Genomic DNA, 22202 nt, shown 5'->3' on the forward strand with positions numbered 1-22202 from the left:
AAGGACTCTGTTTCCTGGCCAATCAGAAGCTGGTTTAGAGAGGTTAACCCTACCTAGCCGCTCTCAGCTAGTGGGTGGGGATTTGTCTTTGAGTTCTCTGCATGTCCAGAGCCTCACTTAATTCTCATCAATCTATTTATCTACACGAGGTACTCCATGGCTCCTAAGGGTACCAGTTGCCTCCCGGCTTTTCATCCCTTTTCAAGGAGCTGGAAAAGAAGAGTGATTTGGCTTTACGTTCCTTCAGGCCTTTCCCTTCTTGGCCTCTGCTGTGTTGGTTGACAAGTTTTAATTATTTTATGACACAGTCACCAGGGCTGGGCTGAGATCACCAATTTGTTACTCCAAGGCTGTTAATTATCCAGCTGGCGGATGCTGGCTCAGGGCTGTCTATTGGTGTGCCAGGAGGGCAAAGTGAGGCCTCCGGAGAGGAACTCTAGGTGAAATCTCTCCAGCAAAAATCCAATTGGCCAATAGACAGTGTGCAGTGCTTGGTTTGTTCCCTTCGCTTATACCAGACAGAAGTGGATCTAGCTGGTGGTTCCCAGCCCTCAAGGAGATAGCATTTTTACTGATAAAGGCTTCTTAGAGACAGGCATTTGGGCCACGCAGGCAGTTTAGCTCCCTTGGGATTTCTTTCAAGTCACGGCATCTTAGATATGGAAGGAATCTTAAAAATTATCTAGTCTAACCTCCACATGTTGCCAAGAAGGACATCAAGATGGTGAGAGGTTTTGATTTACTCACGGTCACACAGCCGTGGTCTTTCCCTACTGCATTATGCTGCTCCCCCGTCTTATTCATTTGTTTTAGCCTCCACCCTTGGCCAGCCATTCGGGAACAATGCGTGCAACAGCCATCATCTCCACACTAAGAGCAAGAGCCCCCACGTGAAGCACTGAAAGATGGAAAGCAAGGCACAGCAATGCTCTAGATAGAAATTCGGATTTCTACTTCAGTACATAGAAATGAAACTTTGGTTTCAGTTTTCCCCTTTGTTCTAATTTTATAAAATGAAATAACGAAGAATCTCTCGCTCCCTCCCTCTCTCTCTCTCTCTCTAACTGGGAGTAGAATCAGCAGTTCTAAAACTGTCTCCCCTGTGTATACGCAGCATCATCTCCCTTCCTATTATGTTCTTGGTTTGAGTACAGCCCTGGTATACAGCTTTGGTATACTTCATGGTTCAATTTTCACATATGCATGTATGTTTTACAAGATGTAGTACATCTGTAAACTGACCTGGTAGTGAAGAACAAAAATTACCAGCTTCGGAGTCAAGCATCCCCAGATTCAAAGCCAGGATTCAATGCTGATTGGTTGTGTCACCTTTGTTACTTAACACCTCAGAACCTCAGCTTTGTCATCTGTAAAATGGGAAAAACAACGACAACGGTAGTGAAGCCATCCTCACCGTTCCTCCCTCTCTTTTGCTTATTGCATGGATATAATTGGATCCAAACGTGGGTTTAGTTTCTCACAGAGCAATTTGGTTCTTTCCTTTTTCAAAAATGCCAAGAGAAGGGACTAAATGAGTATACATTTCCTGTCTAAGAGGATTTCAAGGTCTGTCCCCGAAATCAACTTAAAAACAAGCATAATCTGAGAACATTTCAGGTTGCATAGAGTTCCTTCTCTCTCATTCTGCTCCTTTGCCCTTTCTCTCTATTTATTTCCCTTTTGTCCACCCTACAAATATCTTTTGTAAAATGTACATGAATGGCCCGTGGTTTCCATCGGTCCTCTGTCCTGGAATCAACTCTGTCCAGACCCAGGCTTTGGATCTGTGAGTGACGCAAGAAGCTGTTTTTGGCTTCGGGAATGTTTTCTTCTATGTTCTGACTCCCCTCTTGTTGTCCTTCTTTCCTCTCCATCTTCTCTCCACCTCTCTTCCCCAGACACCCCCACTGTTTCTCTCTTCCTGTTTTCTTAGTTTCTTCCCTGCTCCTTGGTGGCCAAAGCACCAATCAATCACAGCCGCTGCCACAATCTCAGTTCTATCTGTGGCTCCTCTGTCTCCATGATTAAACAAGATAGGAGCAGCCTTTCCAAGGACAGACCATCTCCACAGTAGCCTGTGGGAGGCTGCCTGGCGAGGTCAAGCCTGCCAATAAGAGCATTTCCTTGCAGCTGCAAGGCTCGGGAGAGCAAACTGACAGCGAGCTGCACAAGTTTGCCGCGACACACTTAAGTTGTTTTGCTCTGCAAAAACATGGGAAAATTCTGATAAATTCCAGATGATTTCAAAACACATTCGGGGGTCAGATATACAAAAGGCAGATAAAATCTAAATTAGGTAAGTACAAGTTGATGCACAAATCTCCATTTGGGTCCAAACATCTTGCAGATTGGAAGGCTTTAAATTTGACAATTCCCAGTTAGGGATGATAAAAATTGAACTTTGCTCTCCTTAAACCCCAAGCCATTATGAGAAGAGAGGGTTCACTCAAAGTTGAAGTCAAATGGTTAGTAAAAAGCAGAAGCAAATGAATGATCATTAGGAAGGTTTTTAGGCTGTTAAGACACTTGAATAGCTGGAAAGACAAAAGAGTATATAGAAGATACTCATCACTGGGTCCGAATGAGCGATATATCTTCACAGTGTAAGCTAACATACCTGTTCCATTGTCCCTGTTCTAAGAAGACGGGCTCCATGTTGGTGTTGAAGGCAGGCAGTGGATTTTTCCTTACAGTCCTTATACTGTGACCTGCATTCATCAATACTGTCAGGGATTATTGAGCCAGTTGTAGCCATATGTCTGAATAAAAGTTAGACCTTTCATTTTATGCAGTTAATAAATTTGCTTTTTTTTTTCTCACCATTCAATTTAAAATTTTTGTACCTATAGAAAAGCTGAAAAAAGCATAAGAAACACTAAACTAGTTTCACCAATGGGACATTCTTTTATATAAGTATCATGCCATTCATACTCCCAAGATACTCAGCATTGATACACTGCTATCCAATATTAAATGCATATTTAAATTTTTCCAATTGTCTCAGAAATATTTTATTACCTTTCATGACATGGACATTTTTGAAGAGTCCAGGCTACTGCTTCGTAAATGTGCCCGTAACCCGAATTTGTCTGATTGTTTCTTTGTGATTAGATCCAGGCCAAACATTTTGCCCAAAACACTATTCAGGTGACAGTGTAGACTTCCATTGCATCATATCAGGAGGCACTGATGTCAATTTCTCCTGGTATTGGTGATACAAAGTTTGATCACTTGGTTAAGGTGGTGACCGCCATATTTTCCACTGTAAAAGTATCCTTTTCCATTGTGCTTGAATCCCAAGCACAAGGGGGGGGGGGGGTAGCAGAGTGTTAATTTTCTAATTTTGTCATTCCTTTTGTATATATTAGATGGAATCCTTAGTATCAAACCTGGGTCTTTCTGATGTCAAAGTTCATGCTCTTTCTGCTACAGGAGCTACCTCTCCAATATGTAAACAAATGAAGCTAATCATCTGAAGCTGCTGGGACAATAAAGCATTTTAATTTCATCTCTTGTTTAGAGGTCTGTTTTCTTTTACCTTGACAAAAACAGTCCCCTTTCTGTAACTTTGAGACCCACTTAAAAAAAAAAAAAAAACAGAACAAGATGCATGCAGAGCTATTTCTAGGGTTCACATGTAAAGAGGTAGAGAGTGTCCAAATCAGCTTCTCTCCTTCAGCATTGCTGACATTATCCCACCCTTTGGGGGGGATTTAGGTTACATTTCTTTCTTTCTTTTTTTTTTTCAGTGGCAAAGCTGGATTGAAGAGGAGTTTGGCACAACCTCTGCCATTCTTTCCTGAGCAAAGACCGCTGGATCCCCCTAGGTAAGGGGGAAGGTAGGGTCTGCAAAGCAGCCTCCAAGGAGGATTGATTGCACACCCCCTTCCTGTGGTGCCAAATGGGAGGCCGGGGGCGCTGGAGGGGGACAGGAGGTGGCAGGGGCCCTGTGAGCCTTGCTGGCTGCAGACACCGGGAACACAGAAGACATGGCCCATCTGAGAGGAAGCCCTGGTCACAAGCAGAATTACACTCTCTCCTTTCCAATTAGCTGCCTTCTCTGCAAGTCTCTTTGCTTTAAGGAAGCTGGTGCGGGTAGATTCCTGCGGAAACGTGTGGCTGGGAAAATACACAGCGAGAAATCCCTGGTTCTACCTCTGTCCCTTTTCTTCTTCACATTAAGGGGCAACAATTCTTCTAATCACGAATAAATTCAGGTTTATAAATCACACTGGCAGTATCAGGGTTAGCCTGCCAGTGTTACAAACCCTAAAAAAGCCCCCCCAGATTAAAACAAAAAATATTCTCTTTGTTTGCCATCTTTGTACTGTTTAACATGAGTATTTCAACAGTCTTTATTTTCCAAACACGCAAACAGGGGAGAGTGATCTGACCCACAGTATATTGACATACCATGTAGCTATAACCTTGAGATAAAAAGTAAAGGAAAAAGTCAAAACAGCCCAAACCAGATACTAACACAAACAAGTCTTTCCTCAGTCCAGACCCCTTCCCTCTGTAGCAAGGGCAACACTAGGATTAGCACAGAGCGGCTAGCACTCTGTGGTTAGCACTATGTGTGGCATAGTGGACACACTTACCTCTATGCTGGGGCAGACGCTCAGGGCCCAAGTGCACAGCTACAAGGTCCGAAGTATTAGTTCATTTGTTCAACAAATGTGTATTAAGTATCTATTCTGGGCCAGACACAATTCTAGGTGTTGGGAACATCTTACACATCTAGGGCTTGTAAAAGACTTGGAAGGCCTCTGCCCTTGTGGAACTTACCTAGTGGCATTAGGAACAAAAGAGAGAGAGAATATCCTCCCACAATGTTGACAGAAGATGGGAAATAACGGCTATTGCAGAAAGCCTGAGCTGATTTCCTGGATCCTGTATATCCAAGAAAGCCACTGCTTCAAAATCTGGGTTGCACTGTGGAATAGCTATAGAAGGCCAAAACACGGAAAGAAAAAGGCAGAGAATCAGAGAGAAGCTTCCCTCCTCACCATTCATGGAAGGATCCTTTAGGAGTTTTACCATATTGATCAGGAAGAGTCAAACCCAATGTCTGTAAGTTGATGCATAAAAGCAACAGTAATGACTGTGCCTCTGTCCCATGCTGAAAGAACCCCAAAGATGGACCGCCCAACGTAATAATAGGGAGATAACTAAGCTTCTTTGCTATACAGAGCTCGGTGCTGAGAATTTTACATGTATTGGCTCATTTACTTTTTTTAATCACCACTTGGCGAGATATACACTAATTTTATTCCCATATGAAGAAAGACCCAGAAAGTTAACTAAATTGCCCTTGCCCAAGGACACATACCTGGCAGATAATGGATCCTAACTCTGTCTCATACCAAAATCCATGTTCTAAACCACTGCATTTCCATTCATAAAATTATTTTTCATCATCTCATTTAAAGGAAAGAGTATTAATATAGAACAGGAAAATTATTCAGCTATCTTCAGAAAACGGTCTGTATTTTCAGATTATTATCTTAGAAGAAACAAACGTGTCCTATTAGTCAAAAGCAAATACGTACCACTTTCTCAAATACATGAGAAATTAAGAGATAAGCCTTTTACAATCGCTTCAATGTACATAAGCCCAACGTCTAATTATTGAATTGAATTATGATTCAAGAATGATTGGAGAGTAGGGGCCGTGGCGGCTGCGGTCATGGTGGTGGTTGTGAGGTGAGGCAGGCCGAGGGGGGGGCAGCCTGAGGAGGGGGAGCCCGAGGAGGGGAGGGCGGGGGCTGGTGGCAGCGGCGGGTGGACTCGCGATAAAAAAAAAATTAAGAAAAAAGAATGATCGGAGATTGGTATTTCATCCGACTAATAAGTTACTGCTCAAAGTGCATTTTACAACCGCATACACTTCCACCTTTGTCCTCTACTTGATAATTGAATTAATAATAAAACAACTAAAATGAAACTGGTTTCAAGAAAACAAGACAGAACTCCATGATGAAGCGTATGCCCCTTTGGGAATGAAACCGTGTCAAAAATCTTTATCAAAACTTCAAAAGTATGGTAATAGAACTGAACTTTGAACAATGGGGAGAGGTCTTGCGTTTGCTTGAAATCATTGAAATTAAATGTAATGAAAAGTGATCAGAGTGCTTATTTTTACTTTGTTTTGTGGGAAATTGTGCTGGGAATGTGGATCTATTGTGCACAAAGGATGTTGGCTTTATGCTGGAACCACTAGGCAGGTTGAGTTGAGAAACAATTAGCTCAGTCAGCAAGCCTTTGAATCTGATTAAGCCAGGAAGTGGGCACTCCCCACGACAGGGCAGAATGAAGGGAATGGAGGCCGAAATCCAAAACAAGGAATGACTTCTCCCTCTCCCTCCCTCTCTCTCTCTCTCTCTTTTTCTCTTTCTCTCAGGAAACTAGTATTAGAATTAATTGTATCAAATTTATGTCAAGGATTACTTCATTACAATTCACTATCTTTGGTGAAACAAATGCAAGCTTGTTTCCAAGTAGATCAACAGTCCACATGCGTCATGGCTACTGTCTCCAAGAAACTTCTGTTTACTGAGGCCTGACATACCCTCATGTTTTGGTAACAAAATATCTTTGAGATCCAGGACCCAAGTCACAGAGGAAGATGCAGAGCCTATCCCAGGCTGCTGGCCGAATTCTCATTTCTCTGGGGACTCTCAGTGTATTCTCTGGAGTTATCGCTTTCTTCCCTGTCTTTTCTTACAAGCTTTGGTTCACAGGATGGAATGTCTGGATTGCTTGCCCCATCTGGAATGGAGCTTTGGTAGGAAAATATTTTATTACATATATTGAGAGAGTATAGAAAGAAGGGAGGGAAAGAAGAAAAAGAATGACGTGTCTTTTTGGGGGTGCTCCTGGGTGGCTCAGTCAGTTAGTTGAGTGTCCGACTCCGGCTCAGGTCATGATGTCATGGTTCACTAGTTCAAGAGCCCCACACGGGGTTCTGTGCTGACAGCTTGGAGCCTGGAACCTGCTTCAGATTCTGTGTCTCCCTCTCTCTCTGCCCCTCCCCCACTCATGCTCTGTCTTTCTCTCTCAAAAAATAGACATTAAAGGGGCACCTGGGTGGCTTGGTCTGTTAAGCGTCCGACTTCAGCTCAGGTCATGATCTCACGGTCCATGAGTTCAAGCCCCACGTCGGGCTCTGTGCTGACCGCTCAGGGCCTGGAGCCTGTTTTGGATTCTGTGTCTCCCTCTCTCTCTGCCCCTCCCCTGTTCATGCTCTGTCTCTCTCTGTCTCAAAAATAAATAAATGTTAAAAAAAAATTTAAAAAAATAGACATTAAAATAATTAATTAATTAATTCATTTCAAAAAAAAAAAAAAAAAAGAATGACATGTCCTGTTTAAGTTTTGCAACAATACAAAGAAGTCAAAATTCTACAGAAAATTAGATGACTGTAGAACATATATTTCTATTAGTTGTCTCTTAAATGTACAATCTTTCTTAATATCATTTTATCATATACACTATCACGTGTACTATAATGAAATGCTGTTCAAGAAATTCTTAAAAAGTTGTTTTAATCTTCTCACCTTGGTTTTCTGAGAAATTGGAATCTATCTTTTGAAATTTGAATTTTATTGTTTTAAGTGTTTTTTTTTGTTTGTTTGTTTTTAATAATCTCTACCCTCAACGTGGGGCTCAAACTCACATCCCTGAGATCAAGAGTCACATGCTCTCATGACTGAACCAACCAGGTGCCACTAAAATCTAAATTTTAGAAAAAGAAATATGTAAACCATAAAAAATAATGTAAAAAAAGTGGAGAACCGAGTAAAATCATCTTCAGATGAATGCTTTCACTAGAAATACTCAGGTGTGTTGACATGATCCAAGGATTTGCAAGCCCCAAACCTTAGTTCTCCCACATCTTTCTTTGCACGCAACTGTTTGAACTGCAAAGAATTCAAGAATTTGGGTGATGTACTTCGCTAACTTCACAGTTCATTAGCAAGTGTGCATGTGCCAAATATAAGTAGGCACCAAGTAGCTGCTCCATGTCTATTTACTGAATGACTGTACAAAGGAAGGATTAGACCGGTACCCCAGCCCTCTGCGTCAGAGAAATGAACACACCTAGCCTTGTGAGTAGGTGTCTTCCGTGGCGGTATGATTTCAGAGGAGTTACAGAGGCTTGCAACAAATCCTTCTCTCATTGTTTCCTGTGATGCATGACATTCACCATTGAAGACTAGACAATTAGACTTTAAAGCCTTTTGATCTGAAGGAGTTTTCTATTAAAATGTAGCCAGTCTTGGGAGAGGCAACACTTTAAATCTTAAAAAATCTAACTGTAACTAAGATATCACCTAAAAGCAAGACCCTATAAAATATCATTTTAATCTGTTTATTAAGTAAATATGTATTGATAACCTACTACATGCTTGAGTTAACAATGGGGGAGAAAAAAAAAAAAAACAAGGTCTCAATTTTTAAAAACTCCATCTAATGGGACTTAATGATGGTGAGTAGATGGGAGAAAGCCAAATGGTGCGAGTGTGGGACTGAACAAGGAAACACTTTGATGATGTTTTCCTTTTTTCTTTTCTCTTCCTAATTTTTTAAATGTTCATTTATGTATTTTGAGAAAGAGAGAGCAAGTGGGGGGAGGGGCAGAGAGGGAGGGTGAGAGAGAATCCCAAGCAGGCTTTGCACCCTTAGCACAGAGCCTGATTGCAGGGCTCAAGCCCACAAACAGTGAGATCATGACCTGAGCCAAAATTAAGAGCCAGACGCTTAACCGACTGAGCCACCCAGGCATCCCCTCTTTTCTTTTTTAATACATTCTTTTACATCTACCTCCCAGTCTTGCCGGTCTTCTCTTTTCCCCCATCTCCTACCTGAAACCATACGTTCATTCAAAGAAACAGTTATTAAACATTTACCAGAATGCAAAAATGACAGTGGCATTTATTCAAGCAGCTTCCACACTTTTTGTTGATGACCCAGAGTAAGAAAAACATTTTACATCCAGGACCTAGAATGTACATAGTTGCATGTATATAGTTCTCTCTAGATAAGTAGTTAGATTTTGATACATATATAGAAATAGAACAAACAGCTTCAAAAAAAAAAAAAAACAATATTTTACCTTCTGTGTAAAATGAATTGATATTTTCTATTCTATTAATTTTTTTTAATTCTGACTACAGAACTGACCCAGTGTTTAATAAAACCATAATTATAGTCCAACTCTGTATTCCTTTCTTGTAATTCTTTGCCTATCCCTGCAGCCTATCATAGAACATTCAGCAGACACTGAGAGTTGATTAGGATCACAAATTATTGAATATAGATTTTCTCTATGCCAATATCTGTTTTATCAATTACTCCCAGAGAAATGACAAGGTCTGTCTCCAGCATACAGCTAGTTGGTGGCTATTTGATTTTGAGACCAATGGCATAGGGAATTGGAATCCGAAAGGTAGGATTTGGGGAGACGGAGCCTATGTTCAAGTCCTGATTCTGATATTCTTGGTATATGGTCAAGAGCAGGACCCTCACTCAGCCAGTTATACACTGCTTTACCTATAACATGAGGAATTTTGTAGGTAAAGAGAGTCCATGCAGAGCTGTCTAACCCTAAGATGCTCAGTGAGAATGACCAAATTTGAACAAAGACTGTGTAATAAAGAGCTTCCCCAGTTTTGAAGTTCTACACACATGCTAGTTAATACATGCCTTTCGTCTGTGCTGTGAGTGAGGAAAATTTCTACCCTCCAGGTGCTGGGAGGGTACCCTTCACATGGGGAATTCATTTCCTGATTTCAGGGGCACAGAGGAATGTTCTGGCACCAGTTGCTTAAGTAACTTTAATTCAAAGTAATCAATACACCAAAGTGGCGTATTTGGGGGCTGCCTGCCCTGAATCCCATCCGTGCCCAATATCTGTCCAAACGCTTTGATCCTAACCTCTTGCTGCCTGCTCACTTGCCCATTCCATTCCCTGCCGAGTGGCTGAATTCTCCATCCTGTTAGCTTTGGGACCTCATCTCCTACCACTCTTCCCTTAGCTCATTCCATTCCCTTAGTCATCACACTGGCTCCTTGTTGTTTTCAAATATTCCAAGGTGTGTTTTTGCCTCAGGGCCTTTGCACTATCTGTTCTCTGCCTGGAGCTTCCTCCCACACAAGGTTTATTCTCTAACTTCCTTTTAATTCTTTGAAGAAATATCACTTTCTCATTGATGCCTTCCTTCATTACCTTCATTTCCCTATTTAAAATTGTAAATCTCAGGGTGCCCGGGGGGTTCAGTCAGTTAAGCATCAGACCCTTGATTTTGGCTCAGGTCATGATCTTATGGTTCTTGAGATCTAGACCGGCATTGGGCCCTGCCCTGACATCGCAGAACCTGCTTGGGATTCTTTCTCTCCCTCTCTCTCTCTCTCTGCCCCTCCCCTGCTTGCTTGTTCACTCTATCTCCCTCAAAATAAATAAATAAAACTTTAAAAATAAATAAATAAAATAAAACGGTAAGTCTCTCCCACAACTGGCATCCCCAGTCTCTCACTCCCCACTCTATCCTTTTCCCGATGGTCCTTATCACCATCTAATATACTACATAATGTACTTATTTATTGTTTGTTAATACCCCTCCCAACAAAATGTATATTGTACAACGGTGGGGATTTTTTTTTTTTTCTATTTTGTTTACTGCTGTGCCTCCAGCACTTGGAACAGAATGAGTCACATACTAGGTGTTCCATAAATACTGTTTGATAAATATGGTTGAATAAGGGAATGAGTCCGTGCTCAGGTGGTACAAAATGCATCGTATCATTGAACTCTCATTAGGTTGCAAGGACTAAAAGTCAAGCCAGTATTCACACTAAAGCAGGACAAAATCGTCATGAAAAGGAAAGCAATAAGAGTGCTCACTCTTTCAGTAACGTCTAAGTTTGGAACAATGTGATTTTTTTTTTCTTTTTCTAGTGAGTTTCCTAGTGAAGCACAGCTCTGTCTGATCGGGGTCAACTACAAAAGGTCTCTGACTCGTGCCACAACTTTCCTTCCTTCCCACTTCTCAATGTGCCTGAAGAGTGAATCTTCCTTTGGTGGAAAGACAATGTGTGCATTTCAATCCTATTGACATTTCCTTTTGCAAATGACTCCATATCCCTTCAGAGACTTAGAAAAGATAGATTTTTACAAGCGGAACAGAACTTTGCATTTGTTCAGTGCCTTCATTTGAGACTTTCTGAATTCTTCAAAGTATCGGTCCTCAGAACTCTCCTCACTCTACTCTGATAGCCACAAGATAAGCAGTTTTCCTAGGATTTCTGAACTAGGTTATTTATTTATTTAGTTAGTTAGTTTTTAATTTTTTTTAAATTTTTTTTTCAACGTTTATTTTATTTTTGGGACAGAGAGAGACAGAGCATGAACGGGGGAGGGGCAGAGAGAGAGGGAGACACAGAATCGGAAGCAGGCTCCAGGCTCTGAGCCATCAGCCCAGAGCCCGACGCGGGGCTCGAACTCACGGACCGCGAGATCGTGACCTGGCTGAAGTCGGACGCTTAACCGACTGCGCCACCCAGGCGCCCCTGAACTAGGTTATTTAAAGGCCATCAGCTGCCAGAAAGTATGCAGCAAGATCACAGTGCCTGATGGACTGGGCTCTACTTGAATCCCGGAAAACGTGGCTTGGCACCCTCCAGTGACTTAGTTAATGGCAAGCAACAGTGCTGTATCCAGAAGCCTACCTGGAGACAGGAACTTGGGGAAAGGTGGGCAAGATGTCCCGTGCAGGTCCCAGTTTCCTCCTCTGTCAGAGAAGGGACTTGATTGTACCATCATCACTCAAACCTCTTATAGCTTCAGTGGTCCTGAGATTTCCAAACACCTGATGGCCAATTTCCACTTAGATATCCTAAACTTCTGTAAGCCCGGCTTGTTCCCCCAAAACCATCTCACCACCAAAAGCAGTGATTTCTTCTCCAGACTCTCCTGGCTTTGAACTCGATTTCAAACCCTAGAGTGACTTTTGATTTCAACCCTTCCCTCCAAACTAGTGCTTCTTAAACTGAAATGTACATATGAATCACCTGGGGATCTTGTTAAAATGTACACTCCGATTCAGGAAATCTGGGGTGAGGCCGGGCGCCTGGGTGGCTCAGTCGGCTCAGGTCATGTTAGAGGGTTCGAGCCCCATTTTGGGTTCTGTGCTGTGCTTGGAATTCTCTCTCTCTCCCTCTCTGCCCCTCCCCTGCTCGTGCTCCCTCTCTCTCTCTCTCTCTCTCTCTCTCTCTCTGTCTCTCTCTCTGTCTCTCTCTCTCAAAATAAATAAACATTTTTTAAATTTTATTTACAAAATCTGGGTGAGGCCTGAGACTCTGCCTGTCTCACAAGTTTCCAAGTGATGTCGATGGTGCTGGTCCTAAGACCACTCTGACAACAGTGCCCTAAACCAACCCACCCTCAGCCTCACTCCTACCCCACCGTATCCAGTCAGTTGCTAGCTAACTTTTATTTTTCCCGTGAGGCATATCTTTATCCATTCTTTCCTCTCATGCTCACTGGGCACCACCTCCCCCTCAACTCCTTACCACTTCCCACCCCCACCCAGGTTTCCATGCCTACATGACTTTGATAGCCAAACTGTGGGAACCCATTCATTAATGAATCATAAAATCCATCTATTGCATAGCTAGCAGCATTTATAAAAGAATAGAATAGAATAGAATAGAATAGAATAGAATAGAATAGAACAGAAATGGGGCACCTGGGTGGCTCAGGTGGGTTGGTTAAGTGTACAACTTTGGCTCAGGTCATGATCTCGCAGTCTGTGAGTTCGAGCCCCGTGTCGGGCTCTGTGCTGACGACTCAGAGCCTGGAGCCTGCTTCGGATTCTGTGTCTCCCTCTCTCTCTGCCCCTACCCTGCTCATGCTCTCTTTCTCTTACTCTCAAAAATGAATAAATGTTAAAAAAAAATTTTTTTGAAGACCCAATTCCGACAGAGACGCCTAGGCCTCACCTCATTCCTACCCAGCACACACTTGAGCACAGGCTTGTCTTTCTAGACCTCTGTTGTGTCAGTCAAGCTCCTCCTTCAAAAACCTTCAGTGTTGCTTCATTGTCCAAACGAAGCTGAGATATGTTAGCCTGAATTTTGAGGCCCTTCTCAACCTAGCCTCATGTGGCTTTCAAGCCTGATTTCCTACTCTTTTCTACCAGGAACCAGAGCTCCTGCCCCTCTGGGCCCCTGTCTCTCTGTTTCCCAAGGCTGGCTGCCACCTTCCCACCTTTACACACATTTCTCCCACTGTCCAGACTGCCCTTCCCTCTGCCATCTCCTGCTGAAATCACACCCATCCCTCAAACCTGCTTCGGGTCCCGTTTCCCCCATGCTGCTTTCTTCCACGATCGTTCCCCCTGGAAGCGGTATCTTGTCACTGGGCCCTTCTCACACGGAGTGTACTCACTCTTCCTGCCTCATTTTGTGGACATTCTTACACGCACAATACTTTCACATCTGGACCGCAAATTCCAATGAAAGTTGGAGCCACTGTGTGTATGATTATTACTTGGTGAGCTTGCTTGTCCTATTTATCCTCTCTGTTTCATCTTCTAAAAAGTAGGAGATGGGGCGCCTGGGTGGCGCAGTCGGTTGAGCGTCCGACTTCAGCCAGGTCACGATCTCGCGGTCTGGGAGTTCGAGCCCCGCGTCAGGCTCTGGGCTGATGGCTCGGAGCCTGGAGCCTGTTTCAGATTCTGTGTCTCCCTCTCTCTCTGCCCCTCCCCCGTTCATGCTCTGTCTCTCTCTGTCCCAAAAATAAATAAACGTTGAAAAAAAAATTTTTTTTTAATAAAAAATAAAAACTAGGAGAAGATCAGGGCACCTGGGTGGCTCAGTCGGTTAAGCTTCCAGCTCTTGGTTTGAGCTCAGGCCGTGGTCTCAGGTGGTGGTGAGATCAAGCCCCATGTCAGGCTCCATGCTGAGTGTGGAACCTGTTTCGGATTCTCTCTCTCTCCTTCTGCCCCTCTCTCCCACTCATGCGCACTCCCTCTCTCTTTAAAATAATAAATAAATAAATAAACAAACTTTTTAAAGTCGGAGAAGATCTCCATCATTATAAGGATTAAATGAGTTATCACATGTAAAATGTTTAGTGTAGTGCCTGGCATACATACAGTAAGTGCTCAGTAAATGTTAATTTATGCTATTATGCCATCTGCAGAGTGCCTATCACATCCCTTGTTGGCAGTAGACTCACAACAGATGTTTATAAGTGAATAAATTAGCCCATATTAAAATGATTCCTCTAGGGGCACCTGGATGGCTCGGTCGGTTAAGCATCTGACTCTTGATTCCAGCTCAGGTCCTGGTCTTGTGGTTCGTGAGTTCCAGCTCCATGTCAGGCTCTGTGCTGTCAGGCTCTCTCTCCCTCCCTCTCTCTCTCAAAATAAATAAATAAAGTGATCCCTCTAAAAGTTTCTATTACTGTTGTGATGCCTCCCCGCTTCCTTCAATTCGTCTCCTTCTGGGAACCTTTAGCCCTTTACGTCCTTTACAGGGGGCAATTTAAAGATCCTGTGGGAGGACCCACAATTATCATCCGACCAGAGTGTTAGTTGCTACTGTTGCAAACCCCAAGCAATCTCTCTGGAACTGCCTGTGGAGCAGAAAGCTAGCCTGCCAAGAAGAGTAGAGAGAGAGCAGAGTGCAGGACTGGGCCTTCTCTCCGGGCTCCTATTTCCCCAGGCACCTCCTCTGGGTCCTTTCTGAAACCTGACTGCCCTGTTGTGCCCAGCTCTTGCCTCTCAGACACCGCCTCTCACATTTCCTTTTCCCATTTGACTTCTCTCCCCTACCCTCAAAACTCTTCCTTTTTCTTTCTTCCCTCTTCCCTGTCTAAATACAAGAGTTTAAAAAAGAAAAGAAAGCAAGAAAACAGGAGGCTATGACTCAGGGGACACCCGCCCTCTGTCTCGCAGGCATGCTGGACAGGGGCACCAGGGAAGATGGGTGTGCTCGCCCCTGAGCCACCTCCGTCCACAGGGTGGGTTTCCCAAGTTACTGAATGGCATTCATACACCAGCCTACTCCATGAAAGATCTTTTCAAAGTTTTGTGTAAACAAAGCAAAATTCAAGCTGGCAGCTACAACCAAAATATCAGGCGACTGCAATTCGGCTGCATTTTTCAACTTTTGAAAGGAAAGAAACGGTTCATGCCAAAGTGGTTAAGGCAACCTGGAATCTAAGCGTCTAATAATGTCAGCTCTCTCCTTGGAGTTATACCAGGAGAGGAGTGTCCCCTTTGCTTTTCTCTTGTTTGCCCCTGTGTTTCTCGCCCGTAGAGGAGTAACGTGCCCATTGGATGCCTTTGCCTCTGAAAGCGTAGACTGGCCCCCGGCTCAGCATCAATGTTCAATTGCTCTTAATAATTCTGTTTTGTTGTGCTATTTATGCTGGCTCAACCTCCACAGGGTCCCTTGGAAACTTTCCTCTTGAGAATCAAGCCAACCTCTTTCGACTACAGATGGTTCTGTTTTTATCCACGGGAGTTTTATGGTGTGGCAATGCCACGTCTGGAATTTCAGCCTGAGCCACACGAGAAGTGTTGTGTGAACGTACATGTGCACACTTCTCCCCCACCTCTCTCGAATTCTCCAAGTCGGGCGTTCAAGATAAAATATGCCAGGAAAATGAAAAGCTGGATCTAAAAAAAAAAAAAAAAAAAAAAAAAAAAAAAAAAAAAACCAGGCTGGACACAGAAGCTACAAAAGCAGCATATCACAAAACCATATTGGTAGAAGCTCTGATTTCCACCCCCTTAAATTTGTTGATACTATATATACAGTCATGTTTATTTCTCTGTCAAAAACCTAATTCGTAACTGCTTTTACTCCTGCCCTCATTCTATATCTGGTTTCAGGCACGTCTCTTCCTGGTTGTCTCTCTCAACCTCAAAACATTCCCTGACCAGGAACAAATGATTTATGGGTCAGGAATAAGCAGTTTCCAGGCTCAGTGACCACAAAAGGTCTCCTTCACCAGACCCGGAGCTGAATCAAAGATGAGCCCAGAATTCTTTTTTCTTTTTCATTATATATTGCCCTGACACCATTCCCTCCTTCGTTGAACTATTTTCATTCTGCACTTGGGTCTTTTTCCCTCAACGGAGGCTATTAAAAAACAAAACAAAACAAAACTTTTGAAAAGCTGAACACCAGTGCACCCAGAACAATTAATGTCCCGCCATGCATTCACTCTAATTATAATCTTTGTTACTTGAGAAACGGAGATCACATATTTGCATCCCACCAGTAGGCTGAGGCTCCTGAATCTCAAAAGAAAAGCAAAGAGTAAAAGATAATGCTGTTGCTGGGCAAGTTTTCAGGGTTCTGTGACACATTTCCTTTCCGGTTCCTCCCATTTGTAATTTTAGCAATTTGTGGGAAAGATGAATGATAGACAATTAATCAAAATAAAACATATGGCAAGGGTTATAAAGCCAAGCTTTTATTGCAGTGACACCTTACAGTAGGGGAGGTTATAATTGCAATGGCAAAGGCAACACAGAAAAATAAAAAAAAAAAAAAAAGAGCTTGTATGAATCATGTCTTTATGACACTGATGGCTTTTTTCTTCATTGTCATCCCAGATGAGGAAGAGATCAGAGCCATAAATCCATTTAGCCATTTGCTGTTCTTTCTAGTTCATAATAAAGTTGTCAAACCGTGAGACAGATTGAACTCTTTCCAGAGGTACATTCTATCATGGATATTATTTTTCCATTTTCCTTTCACAGGCCATCATGACCGGTATACTTCTGCTGGTGGCTCACAAAGAGTGGACCAAGAGATACCTGGTAAATATATAGACCTTGAGTAGGATGGTTGAATAGGTTTGAAGGTCAAACCTCTACCAGTTCAGGATGGAACATAGAGAATGTGATTTCCAATTACAATTGAGTTCCTTCTGATTGATGCCTTACTATGACGGATTTCAGTAATAAACTGGCTTTAAATGAATATTTTTTATTTTTATTTTAGAGAGAGAGAGAGCATGAGTGGGAGAGAGGGAGGGAGAGAGAGAAAGAGAGAGAGAGAGAGAGAGTCTCAAACAGGCTCCACTCTCAGCTTGGACAGAGCCCGATGCAGGGTTTGATCCCACAACCCTGGGATCATGACCTGAACTGAAATCAAGAGTCGGACGCTCAACCAACTGCCACCCAAGTGCCCCTTAAATGAATAATTTATATCTGATTTCTTCTCCCAACACTTTCTACAAGTTCCTGCGATTATTGTAAATATTTAAGTATTCCAATTTAGAGAGGACAGAACCAATGTTATGCTCCCAAATTTCATTCTGAATAAATGGATCTATAGGCTCCTCTGTTTTTAATAATGTATGTTTAAGTCTCAACTCCTCAGCTTGGGATGTCCTTCCTCTATCTCTGTTACTTCTCCCCCTCCCCCCAAAAAAAGGATGGGAAGTCTATGATATATTGCATTTCAATAGTAGGGAGCCAAGTAATCCCAGGATATAGAAAGACTACTTTGTTCTGATCATAGATCTTCCCATGGCTCAAATAAGTGTGAGTCACCTGGGAATCTGGTTAAAATGTAAATTCTGATACAGTAGATCTGAGGGAGGTATGAGATTCTACATTTCTAACAAACTTCCAGGGATGTCAGTGCTACTGGACCACGGACCATGCCCTAACTAGCAAGGTCCTAGGATAAGGCAGGGATTCTGGTATTCATCTTTTTCCCACCGTAAGCTGGCTCTTAACACATGATAGAAGATAAATAAACACATGTTTGTTGAATGGAATTCAATTAGTTTTTGGCTCAGTTGGCTGATATGTTATTCTCCCAGAGTGTAGATTCAAGAAGAGAATAAAAGGGCCTAAAGAGAAAATTGTAACCCATTTCTCCTTCACTTCCCAGTAAAAGAGATTAATATCCAACAACGCTTTCTTTCTCCACATCGCTGAGAAGCTTTTGAAGAATCTAGTTTCCAAAGTAACAATTTATTTTTGTTTTATTTTCAGTGGGAAGCTAGTTTCACCTTTGTGATTCTAAGCATTATGGGATGTCCACTTCATTTTGCGATAGCCTTGGAATCTGCTCTCCTTGGTCCATATTGCTTCTACTCGCTTTCAGGGATTGCAGGGACCGGTTACCTCGGTTATGCAGTTGCCTTCCCTTTTCCATATGCAAAATTCCCATCAGCTTGTGTGGACCCACCACACTATGAAGCGTACCACCTGACGCTTCAAGCCTTCGACCTGTGCCTGAGCTTCGCCATGTTCTGTGTGTCCCTGACAGTATTCATCAAGCTTTCTGCAGGACTTATCTGGAATAGACACATACATGTAAGTTTTCAGAAAGGGGGAACCAGTTTTTTCCATCCTGAATGCTAAAATGGAAAGTCTGCCATGTTAGTACCTGATCTGTCTCTCTTACTTATCACTGTATCTTTTATAATCAGACTTTTCCCACTATTTCTACTTCTACTCCAGCAAAGAGGCTGATATACACCAACAACAAATTTACCTTTCTAACTTTTTCTAAGATGGCTAATAAGAATATTAATAATATTTGGAGCATCTGGGTGGTTCAGTCGGTTGGGCGTCCGGCTTCGGCTCAGGTCATGGTGTCACGGTTCGTGGGCTCAAGCCCTGTGTTGGGCTTTGTGCTGACAGCTCAGAGCCTGGAGCCTGCTTCAGATTCTGTGTTTCCCTCTCTCTCTGCCCATCGCCAGCTCACATTGTCTCTCTCTCTCTCTCTCTCTCTCTCTCTCCCTATCTCTCTCAAAAGTAAACATTAAAAAATTTTTTGAAGAATATTAACAATATGATAGTAATAGAAGTATGAACTGAATGTTTACTATGGATCAGTGTACTTCCCATTTCACACATAGTAGACTATAGCTAAAAAATGATGTAATTTGAGGGCTCCTGAGTGGCTCCGTCGGTTATACTCCCAACTTCGGCTCAGGTCATGATCTCACGGCTTGTCTGTATGAGCCCCACGTCAAGCTCTATGCTGACAGCTTAGAGCCTGCTTCAGATTCTGTGTCTCCCTCTCTTTCTGCCCCTCCCCTGCTCATGATTTATTCCTGTATCTCAAAAATAAACAAATATTAAAGAAATAAAAAGAATTATGTAATTTGCCCAACATCACACAGCCACTGAGCAGGAGGACCAGATTCAGAACCCAGAGCTATTTTTCTTAACAGTTCAGATTTATCCTGGGCTTCTCGTCACCCACATTGTATCCTCTCTCCTTCGCTAGACATCAAGATGCATAATTCTGGCCTCCAGGAGGGTTAGAGCAGGATCGACTGGGAGAACAGTACAAGTGATTTCTGATTCCAAATTCCTACATCTGATATGGGTCACTCCATTGTGGGTTGAACAGCCTCCTCCTGGAAAGAGGTATTTCCCACTGCAAACTCTTATACTGGCTTGATGATTCAAGTTAGTTTTATATTAAGGTCAGGTGAATTTGAGTTATGTTAGCCAATTTTTTTCCCGGTTTGATCATATCAGCACAGATCAGCAAAGCTGGAAGACAAGAACTTGGCACTCTCAATACCTTTTGTGGTCAGTCTTGTCCTTTCAACTTCTACATAAGTCTGCAAAGGAAATCCTGTACATTCTTAGGAACAGAGTTGATTTTGCAAGGAGGCCCACTGAGAGTTGAGGCTAGTAGACCAAAATGACCTCCCCTGCTGTACTACCAGTGCATCTAGAAGTTTAGTATTTGAAATTTCTCCCTTGTGGGGACTATCCCAACTTCCTAGAGCCCTTTTGTTAAAAAGAACATAAACCCAGGAGAACTACACATTAAAGTGTTAGCCACCCATAACTCCTTGGCATCAGACATCTGGCTGCCGTCTTTGGGCATGACACCTAAAGTTTAACAATGGATGGAGGTCAGCGAGAAAACTATGAAAAATTATGTCCAGAGCTTGGTAAGCCAGCCTCATGGAAACCCAATAGTGAAGCCACCTGAAGTTCCTGGAAAGAGAAAAAATTCATTGAGAACAAAGCAAAGTTCTCTAAGTTTAGAATTTTGCCTTTGCCCATCTTGCTCAAAACAAGTGATTTCTAAATTAAGTGTGTAATTTCTAAATTGGATGCAAGATCCAACACAACTACAACATGTTGCTCAATGTGGATCAATAACATCAAAATCACCCAGGGTTCTTATTAAATCAGATTTCTGGCTTTCATCCCGGCCCACTCTTGTGGCAGAAACTCAGGGGTTGGGGGCAGGGAATATGCATTTTTAGCACATGCCCCCAAGAGATTCTGCTAAAAATTCTCTTCCTAGCACAGGATTCTCTTAGTGTCACTTCTGGACAGAATCTCAGTTTTCCCATGTGCATAAAATGCAGCACGAGTTTGGGTGAAAGCTCTCGATAAATTTAACAAGCAGCAAATCTTTGGTGAGCGTTTTTGGATGATTTGACACCACTTAATCCATGGTGGTGGCATATCATGTTTCATTAGCAAGGATGAGTGGCTGACATAATGGGATATGAGGTTCTGTATTAATAAATACACCACCGCCTCCCCGAGCCCACAAGGAGCATGTGCAGCTTGAGCAAACCTTTGTTACCATGTTACCATGTAGAGATCTCAGTGATACTAGGCACAGTTTCCAGCAGTGAAATAATGTATTGTTTGTCAAAATTCTAGAAAACATATAACCTTCTCAGAAGAAATGGCAGATCACTGGTCAGGATATAGAATTCTACATGGTGATTCTGCATTTAATGAGCCTCCAGAGAGTTTTGATGTTAGGTTCCCTATGTGCTGGAAGAGACAAATCATATTTTTAAAATTTTATTAAAAATTATAAATTTATTAAAAGCTATATAAATACTGTAAAATATGCTGCTGATTTACTCTTCTTTCATAAATGTATCAACGTAAATATGCATATGTAAATACAGGAATATTTATGCATGTAAATGTATGTAAATATCAGGAAAATCAAAAGCTGTGAAAATTTGTAAGAAAGAAGAAAGTGATAGTTTAAAGGAAGATTTGGGGGAAATTGTATTGTGTTAGAGAATAAAATCCTTTTTTTTTCATGTATGTAATAGTCAATCTCATGATAGAAAATATTCACTTCTAAGAGTTTTTCTGTAAGTCTGAAAACATGTTTTCAGAAATTTATCAAACAGTCCCTTAGGAATCACCATATTCATCATTTCTCTCTTCCCTGTGCCCTTTCACTTTAGGAGAATTGAAGTCACCTTGCATCCCAGGCAACTCAAACTATTATAACAAGATACCATAGACTTGGTGGCTTAACCAACACACATTTATTTCTCATGGTATAGGAGACTGGAAGCCCAAGGTCAGATTTCCAGTAAGGTCGGTCTTCACTGAGGCCTCTTTTCCTGGCTTGTGGATGTCACCTCACTGTCCTCCCTGGGCCCTGCTCCTGGACAGAGAACTCTGTCCTCTTCTTATGAGGACACTAATCCCTTCATGGGGGTCCCATCCTCATGACCTCATTTAAATTTAATTTTCTCCCGAATGACTCACGTCTATATACCATCGCAGTGAGAAGTAGGGCTTTAACATAGTGATTTGGGAGGAAGACGCTAACAGTAGATAGCATCTGGTTGAGGGTCACACAGTGTTGGTGTGTGTGCGTATGCAGTCAGTTGGTCCCCAACTAAAACCACAGTGAGAAATGCTTGAAAGAGGCATAAAAGGTTTTGCTTTATGATGATTTTGATAAAAGCATTATATGAGTGCTACAGACTGAATGTTTGTGTCTCTGAAAAATTCATGTTGAAGCCCTAACCCCCCTTCCCCCTTCCTCCCCCCTCACCCCCTGCACTGTGCTGGTATTAGGAGGCGGGGCCTTTGGGAGATAATTAAGTTTAGTAAGATCAGGAAGGTAGAGCTCCCATGATGGGATTAACTTCATGATGCCCTTATAAGAAGGTGAAGAGGCCAGAGTCCTCTCTCTCTCCACCACATAAGGATACAGCAAGAAGGTGGCCATCTGCCAAATAGGAAGAGGGTTCTCACCAGATGCTGAATCTGCTGACACCTTGATCTTGGTCTTCCAGCCTCTAGAACGGTGAGAAATGTTTGTTGTTTAAGCCACCCAGCCTATGGTAGTCTGTTACAGTGGCCCAAGCTAAGACCACAAGCCCTTCCAAATTTTCCAGGGCCTCATGGGAGGAGCTG

General features: G+C 42.5%; 1 protein-coding gene across 3 annotated transcripts in view; it reads left to right on the forward strand.

Moving 5' to 3' along the window:
• TMEM212 (transmembrane protein 212) overlaps window positions 1-22202 on the forward strand; it is a 52861-nt gene that overhangs the window by 23047 nt on the left and 7612 nt on the right. For 2 of the 3 annotated variants that reach the window (XM_040480756.1, XM_040480755.1), the window contains exons 1-3: window positions 5784-6787; window positions 16782-16841; window positions 18030-18353. In XM_040480756.1, coding sequence (XP_040336690.1) covers window positions 6629-6787; window positions 16782-16841; window positions 18030-18353 — 543 coding nt within the window. In that variant the 5' untranslated portion in view covers window positions 5784-6628. Of the gene's footprint in view, window positions 1-3749; window positions 3828-5783; window positions 6788-16781; window positions 16842-18029; window positions 18354-22202 lie in introns of those variants that run through there. The other variant, XR_005792241.1, reaches the window with a different exon arrangement.

Source organism: Herpailurus yagouaroundi, unplaced genomic scaffold, assembly GCF_014898765.1.
Source record: "Herpailurus yagouaroundi ecotype Mexico unplaced genomic scaffold, PumYag 159, whole genome shotgun sequence".
NCBI lineage: Eukaryota > Metazoa > Chordata > Mammalia > Carnivora > Felidae > Herpailurus > Herpailurus yagouaroundi.